At 43.2% G+C, this 15,218-nt stretch overlaps 1 protein-coding gene and 1 long non-coding RNA gene across 2 annotated transcripts; one reads left to right on the top strand and one right to left on the bottom strand.

Annotated features, from left to right (window-relative positions):
• Positions 1 to 2,950: 2,950 nt before the first annotated feature.
• On the top strand, positions 2,951 to 13,689 carry LOC117040737 (transmembrane protease serine 12-like). Its single transcript, XM_033138707.1, has 5 exons — positions 2,951 to 3,085; positions 7,357 to 7,562; positions 9,458 to 9,713; positions 11,279 to 11,421; positions 13,420 to 13,689. The coding sequence occupies exons 1-5, from the start codon at positions 2,986 to 2,988 to the stop codon at positions 13,654 to 13,656; spliced, it is 942 nt and encodes a 313-aa protein (XP_032994598.1). The 5' UTR covers positions 2,951 to 2,985; the 3' UTR covers positions 13,657 to 13,689.
• Positions 8,723 to 11,289, bottom strand: LOC117040738. The gene is made up of 3 exons (XR_004425894.1): positions 11,215 to 11,289; positions 9,648 to 9,690; positions 8,723 to 8,865 (listed from the first exon to the last, which is right to left on the bottom strand). It is a non-coding gene; the product is annotated as an uncharacterized LOC117040738 (long non-coding RNA).
• Positions 13,690 to 15,218: the final 1,529 nt, after the last annotated feature.

Below are 15,218 nucleotides of genomic sequence, written 5' to 3'. Positions count from 1 at the left end.
CCAAAAAAAAAAAAATGTCTTGTCCTGCCTAGTGAAAGTGAGTGGAAGGACAAACCATCCAAGGATTCCTTCCTCCACTGCAAGAAAATATAAATGTTCTCTTGTTAAATAATCATTTTAAAAGATAATGATGACCATAATAATCTATGACAATTCACACGCTTCTGTTTTCCCAATACCATAGCCTACACGTCAACATGGTATCAACTAGATCAATGTGCTGCAACAGAACTAAAAAAAAGTTCCTGACCATCTTCCCCCCTCCTCCATTGTGGCCCTCCTGCCCCATCCAAAGAATGCAAGATGGGTAATAGGCAACTCATTAAGTAGCTTTATGAAAAGAAGGCTGAGCAAGACACATGCCAGAATTTGCATCCATCCATCCTCCTGGTCAGCATCATCCCAGTCCCCTGGCATGTGCTGGTCAATATCCCTACAACAGAAGAGAAAGCAGAGGGGGAAATCATTGGCATTTGTTTCTTTGATGGTCAGTCCTGTGAAGCTTTTGCCCTGCAGTTGCTTCCATACTGGCACTGCATATAGTGCTGGGTGAAGCTCTACCCAAAGCTCTGCCCTCTGTGGTTCCTACACATAGCAACCCCGCCTCCTATTGCCCTCTGCAGTGTGGTGGGCATGCCACTGGCATTGAAGGAGCTTCACCTGGGCAGTTTCCTTCATTCATAAATGAAATTAAAAAATAAAATGGGGGAGGAACTGTGCCTGGCAGCTGCTTGGGAAAGGAGGAACAGGAAGTGATTACTGTAAATCAAATCACTAGTAATGCTGTCTCTCGGTGCTTGAACCCACACTTTGCATTGCAAAAGGTGCCAGCTTCGATCCAAGGCACCTCCAACAATGGTCTGTCTCAGTTTAAGTCTGTTTCCTATACGGCAGCCAAAACAGTACTTCCCATCCCTGTTGGCTTAAGCCCCCTGAGGTCCAGCTCCAAGGGCCTTCTGGTGGTTCCCTACAATTGCCATGCTTTTCTGTATCATTTAAAAAAATAAAACATAATTCACAGTTGAATACAGACGTATTTGAAATTCTACTGTAATATTTTTTAGTCCTTCTCCCCCAAAGGAGAATCTACAAAGGAGAATTTTGTCTATAAGTAGTTCCATGTTTATTGTTAATAATTCTTTTCTGCAACTTCTCTTACAGCAAAGCAAAATATTTAATGATCTGGTGTTAAATTAAATGGGTTTAACTCTGCCATCCAAAGCACAGATAATAAGACTATCATTTTCCTTTTCACACTCAGACCTTGCTGAGTTAATCTGCAACTAGAGGTCTTCCCCCTACAGCTCGCCTTCCAGCAGCAGTAGTTTCGATCGCAACATCTTTGCCCAAGTGTAAATAAGTAGTATATACTTAGCAGACCTGGCTAGGTATTTACTTAATGAAGAAACTGGCTTGACCATTTTAGTAATAGCTTCTGCAGAATCCAATCTTACCACTATGAAATTACTGGATTGCAGAGTTAAACCTGGGACATGAAAGCTAGGAGCTAAAGGGCACCTTAAACCTACGTTATGGGTGCAACAATGGAATGTCTAGGTGCGCTTTTTTATTCACAAGAATACAAAGCTGAAAATGAATGAACTGCAGCTAAAATATTAGGTTCATTTTTCACATGGGGTCTAGTCCTTCCCCAGCCCACCCCCACGCCCACATATTCTTATGAGGGTCTCCTCTCTGGTCTTCAGAGAGTGACTGGAAGTGGGGAGGCTGAAACAGCTTCTCCTTTCCTTCCACTCTGCAGTTTTAATCGCGCAAATGAGATTCCCTGCCGCTAAATGCTCCTAGGAACATGGGGGGCGGGCGGGGCGCAGACCCCCTCGGCCCCTAGGAGTTGGCCCCTTTGCAGGGCCGAATTTAGTTTTGATGAGGCCCTAAGCTACTGAAGGTAATGGGGCCCTTTATATGTCCAGCTGTCCTTTGTCAACAACAAATTGTTGCTGTTTTTTGTGTGGTAATTTATGGACCTAATAGGTATCTAAAGCCATTTTTCACATAACAAAATACAGTATGTATTTTATCAAAGTAATTGTTGAACTGAAATCCAATTGAGAAGTACTGTACAGTATACATTCAGCTGTGCTACACTGCAGTCTGCAAGCTGCAAGTTGCCATGCAACCAGTCCATGCAGAATTTAGGCAACCTATATATAGAAAAGAGTAAACCAGCGATACAGTGGTACCTCTAGATGCAAACGGGATCCGTTTGCATCATGAGCAGTCCGCAACCCGCAGCACCGCTTCTGCGAATGTGCGGGTCGCAATTTGGCGCATCAGCGCATGACGTCATTTGATGCGTCTGCACATGCGCGAACCTGGAAGTAACCCGTTCCAGTATTTCCAGGTTCAGTGCGTTCATAACCTGCGCTGTTCACAACCCGCAGCGAATGCAACACAAGGTATGACTGTATTTTAGGGAGCAGGCTAGCAGGTGGGGCCCGTTACATGCATCATAGGAGCGTACACAACACAAAACACTGTTGCTGTATTTAGGTTTTATTTTATTTGTTTTTTATCTCATATTTTGGAAATGTACATCCAGGGGTTTTTTTCTTTAATTTTTGTGTGTGCCCCCAAGAGAATGGGGCCCTAAGCTATAGCTTGTTTAGCTTATACATAAATCCGGCACTGATCCTATGGCCCTAACCTATGCTAATAGGTATGTCTCGGGTTAGCTTCTCGACTTGAGGAACAGTAATCCGGTTACTTCCAGCCGCGTTCTTTCTTGAAAGAGCCGCCTCGGCTCCTTTAATGATCTCCCTTCCAGAACCAGAACCCTGCGAGACGTGTGTGTATGTGTCCGGTGTTTGTGAGGGGGAAAGCAGCAAAAGGTTCTGTCAGAACGAGCGAAGGAACTCCGCGCCATCTTCGCTCCATTTCCCTCCCGCGCGCCACCGCCACAACATTATTCCCGCCAGGGGGGGACGGGGGGGGCGCCCGGCCGCCATTCTGTTTCGCCGACGGACGATGCTGCGAAAGATCCGCCGGGCAGCCACGGCCTCTCTGCTGGCGCTCCTGGGGCTGCTCAACACGCCCAGAAACGTCACGTCTCTGTTGCCCATGGAGGGTGAGCCCGGCTTTCTCTCCCCCTCCCCGCCTCCACGTTCCCCGCGCGTTGCGCTCGCGCCGCCAAAAAAGGACGGGGGTGGAACTGCGCGTGCGCGCGGGAGGGAGAGAAGGAAGGAAGGAGGGAAGGGATTTTCCCTTGAGGACTGGCATTTGCTCCCAAATCGAGCGGCCGGGCGAGGGCTGTGGATCCTCCGTGAGGAGGATCTGGCGGCGGCATTGGGGTCTCACGTGGAAGGACCCATCGCGGCCTCACGAGTCGGTGAAATGCGGTTTTTATTCCCCCCCACAAATGTTTCCTTTCCAGCAAGTTGTTGCTGGGCGGCTCGAAACGGAGGGGTGTTTTTAACATCATCATTATTTTAACCTTAAAAACCATAAAATAACACATCACGGGCTCCCATCTCATTAAAAGGATGGGATACATTATATCTACAATAATTTGAAAGGTTATGTGTGTCAAGCATTCCAAACTATGTTACCCACCCCAAACACAGGAAGGGGTTTGCCTGTAAACGTTATTGCGTGAGGAACTCCAGAGTGGCTAGTGAGGTCTGCAAGTTGGTTTTTTATTTTTATTTTTGTACTAGGTGGCCCGGCCACAGTTGCAGTGGCTTTTTTGTGAAATGGAAAAGGAAGATCTACATACATACATACATATACATCCATATATATATATATATATATATATATATATATATATATATATATATATATATATATATATGTGTGTGTGTGTGTGTGTGTGTGTGTGTGTGTGTGTGTAAACTGTCCATGCCCACAGCTTCTCCCATTGAATTTCCGCCTGCCTCCTCTCCATCTTTCCCTCCCTTCTGACTGCCTCCACACAGCTTATCCCATTGAATTTCCACCTGCCTCCACTCCGTCTTTCTCCCTGTTTCTGCCTGCTACCTTCCCTTCCCCCACACTTTCCCTGGTCACCCCAAAACTGTTGCTTACTGCTGTATAATTGCAAATGGAGCTCGCGTTCTTGAAAGCAGCTGCCGATTGCTGTGGCCTGGGAAGGCGCACACACACACGGCTTCTTCAGGGGTTGGTGGCCTCCATTTTTGCCCTGCGTTACCATAGCAACCTGGCCTTGCAACGCCGCCTGGCCTCAAAGCCTGGCTTCTCTCCTGTCTCTTGATAATAATAATAATAATAATAATAATAATAATAATAATAATAATAATAATTTATTTGCACCCCGTCCATCTGGCTGGGTCCCCCCAGCCACTCTGGGCGGCCTTCAACAGATATTAAAATACATTAAAATATCACAGGTTAAAAACTTCCCTAAACAGGGCTACCTTCAGGTATTTTCTGAATGTCAGATAGTTATTTATCTCTTTCACCTCTGCTGAGAGGGTGTTCCACAGGGCGGGCGCCACTACCAAGAAGGCCCTCTGCCTGGTTCCCTGTAACTTTGCTTCTCGCAGTGAGGGAACCGCCAGAAGGCCCTTGGTGCTGGATCTCAGTGTCCAGGCTGAACGATGGGGGTGGAGATGCTCCTTCAGATATACAGGACCGAGGCCGTTTAAGGCTTTAAAGGTCAGCACCAACACTTTGAATTGTGCTCGGAAACATACTGGGAGCTAATGTAGCTCTCTCAGTTATATGGTCCCGGCGGCCACTCCCAGTCACTAATCTATCTGCTGCATTTTGGATTAATTGTAGTTTCCAGGTCACCTTCAAAGGTAGCCCCATGTAGAGCGCATTGCAGTAGTCCAAGCGGGAGATAACTAGAGCATGCACCACTCTGGCGAGACAGTCTGCGGGCAGGTAGGGTCTCAGCCTGCATACCAGATGGAGCTGGTAGACAGCCGCCCTGGACACAATTGACCTGTGCCTCCATGGACAGCTGTGAGTCCAAAATGACTCCCAGGCTGCGTACCTGGTCCTTCAGGGGCACAGTTACCCCATTCAGGACCAGGGAATACCCCACACCCGCTCGCACCCTGTACTCCAAAAACAGTACTTCTGTCTTGTCAGGATTCAACCTCAATCTGTTAGCCGCCATCCATCCTCCAACCGCCTCCAGGCACTCACACAGGACCTTCACCACCTTCACTGGTTCTGATTTAAAAGAGAGGTAGAGCTGGGTATCATCCACATACTGATGGACACCCAGCCCAAACCCCCTGATGATCTCTCCCAGTGGCTTCATATAGATATTAAAAAGCATGGGGGAGAGGACGGAACCCTGAGGCACCCCACAAGTGAGAGCCCAGGGGTCTGAACACTCATCCCCCACCACCACTTTCTGCACACGGCCCAGGAGGAAGGAGCGGAACCACTGTATAACAGTGCCCCCAGCTCCCAACTTTTCTAGACGGTCCAGAAGGATGTTATGGTCAAAGGTGTCAAAGGCCGCTGAGAGATCCAACAGAACTAGGAAAGGTTTGTTCGAGTAGTAGCAGAGCAAAACAGGTTCCTAGTGCCTCCGAAGGAGCTGGAGGTGCGTAGGCACCAAGCCCCCGCTCCGCCTCGCTTACCTCCCCGCACTCTCTCCAGACTCTCTGGGGCCCCCCAGAGCTTGGTGCCCTGGTATTCCGCCTGCGCCACTGCCCTCAGTGGTAAAGACGTATCTGAGAGCAAGGCCAGGCTGGGTGCCTGGAGCCGGCTGCCTCAGCAGGAGCACCTCGCTCGCCCGAACAGGAGCAGTGCGTGGAACAGCTGTTTCCAAATTCCCACTGCTGGGCACCCCCTACTGGACGGGCGCTGTGGCGCACGGCGCCACTCAGCCAAATGGGAAAGACGTCCCTGATGACCTGCATGAATTTTAAAATCTATGTGGGAAGTCCGGAGGCTTATGGAATAGGGGTGTGTGGACCATTCCTTCTCTGCAGTGGCTGCTCTTCTTTGGAACAGTCTCTCCTTTAGTGGTGGTATGGATCCTTTGAAATTATATTGTTGCTGTATATTGTTTTAGAGTGTTTCAGTTTCAATTTTTAACTTTTGGTTTGGATTGTGTATATTTCCAAGCTAGGACCTTTGGATAATAACATAAAAAGTTATGACACAGTCGTCATTGTTCATAGTGTTTCATTATCTGAAGCATGTGTCAAAACTCTGGTGGGCTCCACAATGTTGGAGTGGGCATTTAAGGATGGCCCTAGACACCTTGCCATTCCACAGTGAGACCAGGACCTCAACAGGGGTGTCAGACACGCCAATCAAAAAATCCCAGAGCAGGGGACCCCAGACTGTGACCAATGGACCATGAATGATAGGAGCACTGTCTGTGAACAGTGGGTGCAAAGACTGCTTCATCATTCTTAGAACCCAGCGATCCAGTCTGGCCACAAGGTGAGCAGGAAGTGGAGCAGAAGTAATGGGAGGGAGACACTTAGAAAGGGTTCTAAGGAATACAAATTGTAATACAATACAAGGAAGTACAGCATATGAGAAAAGAAGCAATGAAAGTGCAGTTAAAAATCATACATTTAGCAAATTGCATCACATTTACAACAGGCAGAAAAAATAAGTGGTCCACTAAGACCTTCAGCAATTTTCAAGTGGTCTGTGAGTGAGAGGTTTGGGAACCAATGCCCTAAAGAATTCCTGATCATCTGTAAATTTCTTAACCTGTCCCTCACCTTTACAGGGGGGAACCATCACTGCCGGACCTAACTCACCAAGAAATGGTGTCTCTCTTTATTATTTATTTAATACATTTATATACCTCTTAATTATTTGCATTTCTAAATGGTGTATATAAAGACCAGCCACAGAAAATGGGTCCAGAGGGTGGGTGCATAACAAAGGTGCTAACATCTCCAACCACAAAGTCAAAACCAGTCCACTCTGTGGCAAAAACCAGATTGTGATCCACATGTGTCAAAGGGGTTGTTGTTGTTGTTCAGTCGTGTCCGCCTCTTCGTGACCCCATGGACCAGGGCACACCAGGCACATCTATCTTTCACTGCCTCCCGCAGTTTGGCCAAACTCATGCAAGTAGCTTTGAGAACACTGTCCAACCATTTCATCCTCTGTCGTCCCATTCTCCTTGTGCCCTCCATCTTTCCCAACATCAGGGTCTTTTCTAGGGAGTCTTCTCTTCTCATGAGGGGTAAGTGATTCAAAAGTTTGCAGTCTTGCATAAACTCTCCCAGTGGTCCAGAGACAGAAGTGCTACAGCAAACTGGTCGGTTTATAACAATGACCCTTTAGATCTACTTTTAAGTTTGTTTTGGATGATGGATTGGTGTGTATTAACAGAACATTTACATTCATGGCATCTGATCAGTATATCTGTGTTTTGATTTCTAGACTGCGGAACAAGGCCTCTTATGGATGAGAAAGAAACAGATTCTCGGATTATAGGTGGACATGATGCCATGGTTGGATCTTGGCCATGGCAAGTTAGCCTTCAGCATTATACCATTGGCCTAGGATATTTCCATCTGTGTGGTGGAAGTTTGATTACAAACAACACGGTGTTGACAGCAGCACACTGCGTTAAAAAATTTAGGCATGTATCTATTCTAAATCTTTTTCACAATTTTAGGTGTGAGAAAGGTGTAGTGATTTTTTTTAAAGCACTTGCTGAATATTCAGAATTCATGGGAGCGGGGACATATTTCAAGGAAGAGTGGGAGAGGAAATGGGACACTGGGACTTCAGGAATACATGTACATTTCTCCTCTCATCCTCCCCAAATCTTTTTCCACACAACAACATAGCAGTAAATGACTGGATGCTTCCTTTAATACTATATAGTTTGGTAGGGAAAACAGTGTGGCAAAGTAGATTTTTAATCTCCTGGTGCTCTTCCCCTCTGCTCCCCTTGGCACTTATCAGAAGCCTCTCAGGTCTGAAAGGTGAAGAGGGAAATGGAAGCAGGGAAGAATTCTCCTTTATTACAGTAGGGTTACAGTTCTGAGCATAAGTTCATGTTTCAAGAGACTCATTGCATGGAATACAATCTAATCTATTTTAGGGTTCGCAAGTACGGAGGGCACTAATGTCCTTCCATTTCCAAATTACGGTATGCCCAGGTGTTGCACCCCCCTACTTTGGCAGCAGGCATACATGCTGATTTCGCAAAGTGCTGATTCCGCAACTGCACTCAAGCTAGAAAATATGCTTTTCATGCAGCATGGGCTATCAGCTACTCTAATCTTGATGCAGAATTATTTTTTGCAGTTCTTCGGCTTCTAACCTTAGTATTTGTAACTCATTATTCTTACTCTGGTTTCCAGGGGTGGAGATTTTCTTTAATTCTAAATATATAGGTTAGAATTCAACATCACAGAGATTTGACTGTTCTGTTAGTACAAGTACCGGTATTTCTGCATGCCAGAGGGAACAGTATCCCATATCCTCTTCTCACATGCTGTTCTGGAGGTTTTTCTGAGCATCCAGACTGGGGGGAGCTCCCATCACACTTACATTTTTGCACTGGCTTCCTCTAGTGCTCCGAGTTACTTGAATCCAACTTGCAGCTTCCATTTTTTAAATATATATACTATCTTCTATTTAGATAATTTCATTATGGTTCACAGTAGAGTTATTAAGACCAATACATTAAAGCAATAAATAACAGCAGTGTCCAAAAAACCAAACAAAAACAAAGCTAGCTAATAGAAATGATCTGAGAGAACCATTTTTCAACAAGCCCCATGAGTACATCTCTACTGGTGCTTGTCTTATTTCAAAGCAGTGGTGATTCCATAGGGTCAGAGGCACAACAGAAAAAAAAATCCCATACTTAAAGCAAGATGGACCTCAGCAGATGACAGTTTGCCTAGGAAGGTCTTGCCTGCAGATCTCGGTGACCTGGAGATTCACATCGGAGAAGGGATAATTGTTATCATAAGACCAGTCCAGAGGCAGCGTCCTGGCAAAGACAGGCAAACGACATAAAGTTGCTGTGCTTATTGATAAGTCCATCGTGATAATATTTTTGGGGAGTTGTGTGTAAATGGAATTATTGTGGCATGTTTCAAGGTTGCTTTGATCAATGTGAGGCCCATCAGCTTAAATCACTTTAAAAGTGCATGAGACAAATTTATTGAGGGTATGTCTATCAATTGTGAATAGTCATACTGAGCACGGCACATGCTGCTTTAAGATTTACAGGAAGTATACTTGAGTACCAATTACTGAGCAGCAACTGTAGGAGAGGGCAGTCACCTTTCAGGTTCTGCTTGTGAGCTTCCTATAGGCACCCATCTTATTGGCTTACAAGACATGATTTGGTTTGATGCATATATGCTTTTACTGGTTATATTACTATTACTGCAGAAACCTTTGTCATTCCCTCACCATTTAACTCCGGCTCCATGCTTGCTAGTTTTACACTAAGCTTGAAGTAACTATTCTAAAATAGTTAGTGACTCTATTTTTGATTTTATTCTGTAATAGGAAGGCAGCCTTTTGGAGGGCTGTCATCGCCGTGCATCATCTTCATAAACACAACTTTTATACTCGAAAGCGCCGGGTCAGTACAATCACGATCCATTCTGATTATGATTCAGAAACCTATGAACATGATATTGCCTTGTTTACGCTAATAAAACATGTACAATATAACAATTATATTCAGCCCATCTGCTTACCTGAAAATGAAACTATTGACGTGTACCGATGTTTCATAGCTGGCTGGGGAAACACAAAGGAGAAAGGTGAATCTTTTAATTTGTCTTTAAACTAAACTATTGTTAAGAGTGTTAAGAGTGAGAATTAGTTATTTCAAAAAGCTTCTTTGCCATTTGATGGTGTATTACACAGAGGTAAACCTAGGTTTGGTTTGCCCGTTAGTGTACACAAGGAATTTCTGGTAGTCGTGATTAATTTGGTTTTCATACCCTTTCTTTATATTTTTTTAATGTACAATTAAAGTTTTTAAGTATTTAATGTAATTGTGAAGTGTTTCTCGCTCATCACCTGTTCTGAACATTGAACTGTAAAACAGGCGTTCAGGAAGTATCAATATTAGCAGCCCTAACCCTGAGTCAGTTTTTCTGTCAGCAGTAATGATGTACAATTTTAATCTTGTGTGCAGGATATTTACTGGCTAACCATGAGCAAACTGGACAGATTTCTTCATTAGTATTTGCTCTTTTGATCCAGAAAAAGGAGTGTCATTTGTTGAGTCTATAAATTCGTTAGCTGTGTTTATGAATCTTTGTAAGCTTGCAGCATTTTAAATTCTATATTAATCATGATAAAAATATTTAACAGCTTATAACCAAGGTCAGAAAACACAAAATAAATTTACTCTGGGAGCATCAAACTTCTGCACTAAGAAAAGCTGGATTCTGCAACGTCTGCAGACACACCCTCCATATTTTGCTGAACTGCAACTCCCATTGGCCCTAGCCAGGATGGCCAGTGGCAGCCCAGATGGGAGTTGTAGTTAATCATCTGGATGGCTAAAGGTTCTTTGCATATGATCTATTGCTTAGACAAAATATTTGTCATGCTTTCTGCATTTATCATATGAGGGCAGTATATGTACTTGTGCCTTGAACCTGCCAAGTATTCGTCTCTTATCACACTTTTCAGAAATACAGTAAGCACTCAGAAAGTCACTTCTCTGCTTTTTCAAAACTTGTCTGAGATTTGTGCACTTGAGAAAACTATACTTTAATTTTTAAGGTATTTGATCTAGTCTACAAAACATATATCTTTTTTATGACTCATAGCTGATGCAGGCATACCGAACTGGGTAAGCCACTGCGCTATATTTAAATGTATTAACCAAGCCCGGCAGACGCTTATGTACTGATAATTTAATGCACTTTATTTCAATTCAACCTTGCTGGATGGGGAACACTGAAGGGCTGGTTTTAATTAATTAATACCTCAAACCGTGAAACAACAAGGCAACAAACAATACAAACAAGTTCAATAACACCTGAAATCAAATAATAATTAATTATGAAGAAAACAAAATACTTTAATTATAACACAGACACCCAAATCTCAAGGTAGAGCATACACAGCTCCATATATACCTGGGGCCTGCGATGGCTAGCAAACAGAATTCATTACAAGTTCAGTAAGGATTTGTGAGCCTTATTCTGAAAATGAAGGTAAGTTTTATAGACCTACTTGGGAAATACAAACGTGGTGTATTAAGAGTTAGGCTAGCTCAAGCGGTTACCCAGCCATGATGCATACCTGACAACCTTGTGTCAGAATGTTAAATGCATTCTTCCAGTAGTTTTTTGTGCTTTCCTTTCAGGTGCTGCTAAATTAATATTACAAGAAGCTCAGGTAGACGTTATTCCGCTGAGAATATGCAATAGATATGACTCGTATGCAGGGAAATTAACAGAAAACATGCTTTGTGCTGGCTCTCTGACTGGACGTGTTGATAGCTGCCAGGTAAAATGGTGAATATACAATAAGTTGTCAAAACATTCTGTCATGTAGTTGCTTGACTAATAAAGCTGTCAGAGATTGCTCTTCCTTTTAGATGTTGCTCATGAGTAACGCCAAGCCTTCAGGTAACTAAAACTATTTATTGTCCATGATGTACTTACAGAGTCTCTGGAGCACGACTGCTCAGTTAGTTGCAGTTTCCCGGAGTGGCGGGCTTTTCGCGCCCTCGCCAACAAAGCCAACGGCTCGGCCTCTAAAATGACGTCTGCGTTTCCTCCCCCCCCCCGTCTCTTCTTCCTGTCTGAGACTGACTGCTCTTGGTCTTTGCCCTGCCATACCAGAGCCTGCCATCTCCCCCTCTTCGGGAGACGTTTCCCGACGGGGGCTTGAGCTGGGAGATGAATCTGTGGAAATTATGGGTGGCGGTTCTCTATAACCCAGTGACTCCCCTTCCCTGGAGGAATCACTATCTTTTCTCCCAGCTCTAGCTTGCTCCTCTGTCTCTCCCTGCTCCTCCCGAGTAGTCCCTCTATCCCTGACAATATCAAAGCAATATATCAAAGTAGCTGGTAATGAGGGGGAAATGAATCATTTTTATTTTAAGACATATTGTCAAAACATGCAGTTATTTTTCCAGGCTTACTCACTGCTATGTCAAAGTAGCAGCAAAGTAGTTAATACATTTTGGAGGAAAATTAGTTGATGTGAGAAAAAGAGACATGAGAAACATCACAATAAAATTCAAGCAGCGACATAACGCCACCTTGTAAATCAGCACAATCAGTTACTTCTAAAAGCACATAATATGCGTGAGGCACGGTACAAAAACACAGCACATGAGTTCCTGACTGCAAATTCACAACTGAAGAAAGAAAAATAATTACAAAAGCGGAGAGGAATTGGAGGGGAAAGGGAATGTGCTTTCCGAATATGGATTTGAAGGATTATATAAATAAAGAAACCATCCTCCTTGTTGAGGTTTAAAACATATCATGTTGTGAATACTAATATTAAAATAATGATGATGCAATAATGACATTTCTTTTATGAATTGCTTCCCATGACACATCCCAAAATTATTTAATGTCAACAATGGAAAAATTTCAACTTTAAAAGCATATTTAAACATATATACCGGTAAAAATAGATGTAGACTGGGATAAAAATCTCCACGTAGAAAGCTTAAAAAGATAGAGACACTGCTTGTTTGCTTTGTAATAGCAGCAAGATTCAAAGGTTAGGTTCCTACATCATATGAATGGTTCCCTTGATGAAGTGGCATGTGCAAGAGACACTCCTCTAGAATGCAGCAATCATTTGGGTATATAAGGGGGTTAGGATTGTTGGTGTTCTGATCACCAAAGTTTAGGGTTATTGATAAAAGTACAGGAGCTTTGCAGAAAAGGTAGGATGTTCATTTCCTTCCATTCGGAACACATTGGACCACTTTGCTTCCATCCAAAACAGACAACTTGGAAGCAGGATGGTGCTGTCCCCGCACCTGTGTCATGTCTTGCTCTGATAGCTAAGATTAAATAGCCCTTTTGAGTCCTGAGTTGATTTTCAGGGTCAGCAGATTATTCCTTATATTATTACATGTATCTCTCATCTTTCCTCCAAGGGGTGGTGCACATGATTCTCCTATTCCTTTTCTCCCCACAACCCTGTGAGATAGGTTACGCTGAGAGAATGACTCAAGGTCACCTCATGAGCTTAATGACTGATTTGAGATTTAAACCCTGGTCTCCCAGGTCCTTCTCAACACACTAATCACTACACCACACTGTCTTATTGAAACTGTTGCTGGAATTCCTAAAGCATCCATGATCACATTGTGTCAGCAAGGAAACCAAGGTAAGATACCCAATTCAGGCTTTATGGAGGTACTGTTTCTAGAAAACCGTGTTTTCTTTTGATAGTTCATGAGACATAACTCAAGATTGATTGGATCCCAGTCCTGTTTCCTAAAACTTCAGAGTACCATATTTTTTCATGTTCCAGGGAGACAGCGGTGGACCTTTGATGTGTTATTTTCGAAATGTTACCAGGTATTATCTGATAGGAATCACCAGTTTTGGGCTTGGTTGTGGCCGACCAAGATATCCAGGAATCTATGTTCGTACAGTTAATTACAGAAATTGGATAGATACACATTTAATTGCTAAGACCACCAATGTGAGCATTCAATGGGTTCCGATCTGTTGGCTTGTTGCATGGACAGTCTTTTATATTCTATGAAGAGGCAAACTCTCTCCATTGTACTAGAGTGAACTTGGATTGCAAAACTGGAAGCAAAATTCTTCACTTTTATCAACAAATTTACCGTATTCCGCCTTATAAATTAAATATACATATATATCAGATGTTATTTAAAATATATATGTTTAATGGTCTGTAAATCAAATTATGAAATCATACTCTTCAAAATAAAATGAAAATTAACAGTTGAAAAAATAAGAACTGAACATGACCATTCAGTACACAATAAAAATGTTTTTGTCTTGATAGAATAATTTTAAGCATTAAACCAATACTATCACAGTATCTACATCTTATTTCTATGCTGGAAAATCAAAGTTTATGATAAATGACAGATGTTGTCATATATACATAGCACTTTAAAATAAAACTTATACTTGTATACACATACTTCTCCAGTGTAACACTTCCTCACTCAAATGAAGAACAACTGTTAAATATAAGCACCCCATTTTCAAGGATCTATCTGCAAAAAAATTCATTGTGTTGAATTCTTAAAGTAAATCCACAGTGTTTTGAAGAAGTAGGGCCTAAAGTATTGGACAGTTTTATCTTAATCATTGCTCCCTCTGCTGATTTGTCTATTGCAATGTAATCACACCATATTTCTTCTAAGCAGTTTTGTTGTTAATGTTTTAAAAACAAAACACCAGCATCTGTTCTAGGGTGCAATCTGTTAAATACTGGCTAGGTGTTAGACTTTACACTAAAGGTGAACTTAGTAAAAGTGCAGTGCCTTATACTGGAAAAGTTTGGTAAGCTAGTATTTTTTAAGGTTGAACAAATGCCAGAATTTGCATTCATCCATCCTCCTGGTCAGCCTCATCCCAGTCCCCTGGCATGTGCTGGTCAATATCCCTACAACAGAAGAGAAAGCAGAGGGGAAAATCATTGGCATTTGTTTCTTTGATGGACAATCCTGTGAAGCTTTTGCCCTGCAGTTGCTTCCATACTGGCACTGCATATAGTGCTGGGTGAAGCTCTACCCAAAGCTCAGCCCTCTGTGGTTCCTACACATAGCAACCCCGCCTCCTATTGCCCTCTGCAGTGTGGTGGGCACGCCACTGGCATTGAAGGAGCTTCACCTGGGCATTTTCCTTCATTCATAAATGAAATAAAAAATAAAATGGGGAAGAACTGTGCCTGGGAGCTGCTTGGGAAAGGAGGAACAGGAAGTGATTACTGTAAATCAAATCACTAGTAATGCTGTCTCTCGGTGCTTGACTCCACACTTTGCATTGCAAAAGGTGCCAGCTTCGATCCAAGGCACCTCCAACAATGGTCTGTCTTGGTTTAAGTCTGTTTCCTATAAGGCAGCCAAAACAGTACTTCCCATTCCTGTTGGCTTAAGCTCCCTGAGGTCCTGCTCCAAGGGCCTTCTGGCGGTTCCCTCGCTGCGAGTAGGGAGGTTACAGGGAACCAGGCAGAGGGTAGTGGCACCCACCCTGTAGAACTCCCTCTCATGAGATGTCAAGGAAATAAACAACTATCTAACTTTCAGGGAAGTTTTTAATGTTAGATGTTTCATTGTGTTTTTAATA

Source organism: Lacerta agilis, chromosome 2, assembly GCF_009819535.1.
Source record: "Lacerta agilis isolate rLacAgi1 chromosome 2, rLacAgi1.pri, whole genome shotgun sequence".
NCBI lineage: Eukaryota > Metazoa > Chordata > Lepidosauria > Squamata > Lacertidae > Lacerta > Lacerta agilis.
Note: the sequence above shows the minus strand (reverse complement) of the source record. Positions and strands in the feature narration are given on the sequence as shown.

What these genes read in the sequence shown, in the direction of transcription:
- LOC117040737 (XM_033138707.1), top strand. Translation starts at nt 2,986, where the DNA reads ATGCTGCGAAAGATCCGCCGGGCAGCCACGGCCTCTCTGCTGGCGCTC. An exon ending in GGGAAACACAAAGGAGAAAG is followed by an intron (nt 9,714 to 11,278) that starts GTGAATCTTTTA and finishes CTTTCCTTTCAG; the next exon opens with GTGCTGCTAAATTAATATTA. An exon ending in GACGTGTTGATAGCTGCCAG is followed by an intron (nt 11,422 to 13,419) that starts GTAAAATGGTGA and finishes TTCATGTTCCAG; the next exon opens with GGAGACAGCGGTGGACCTTT.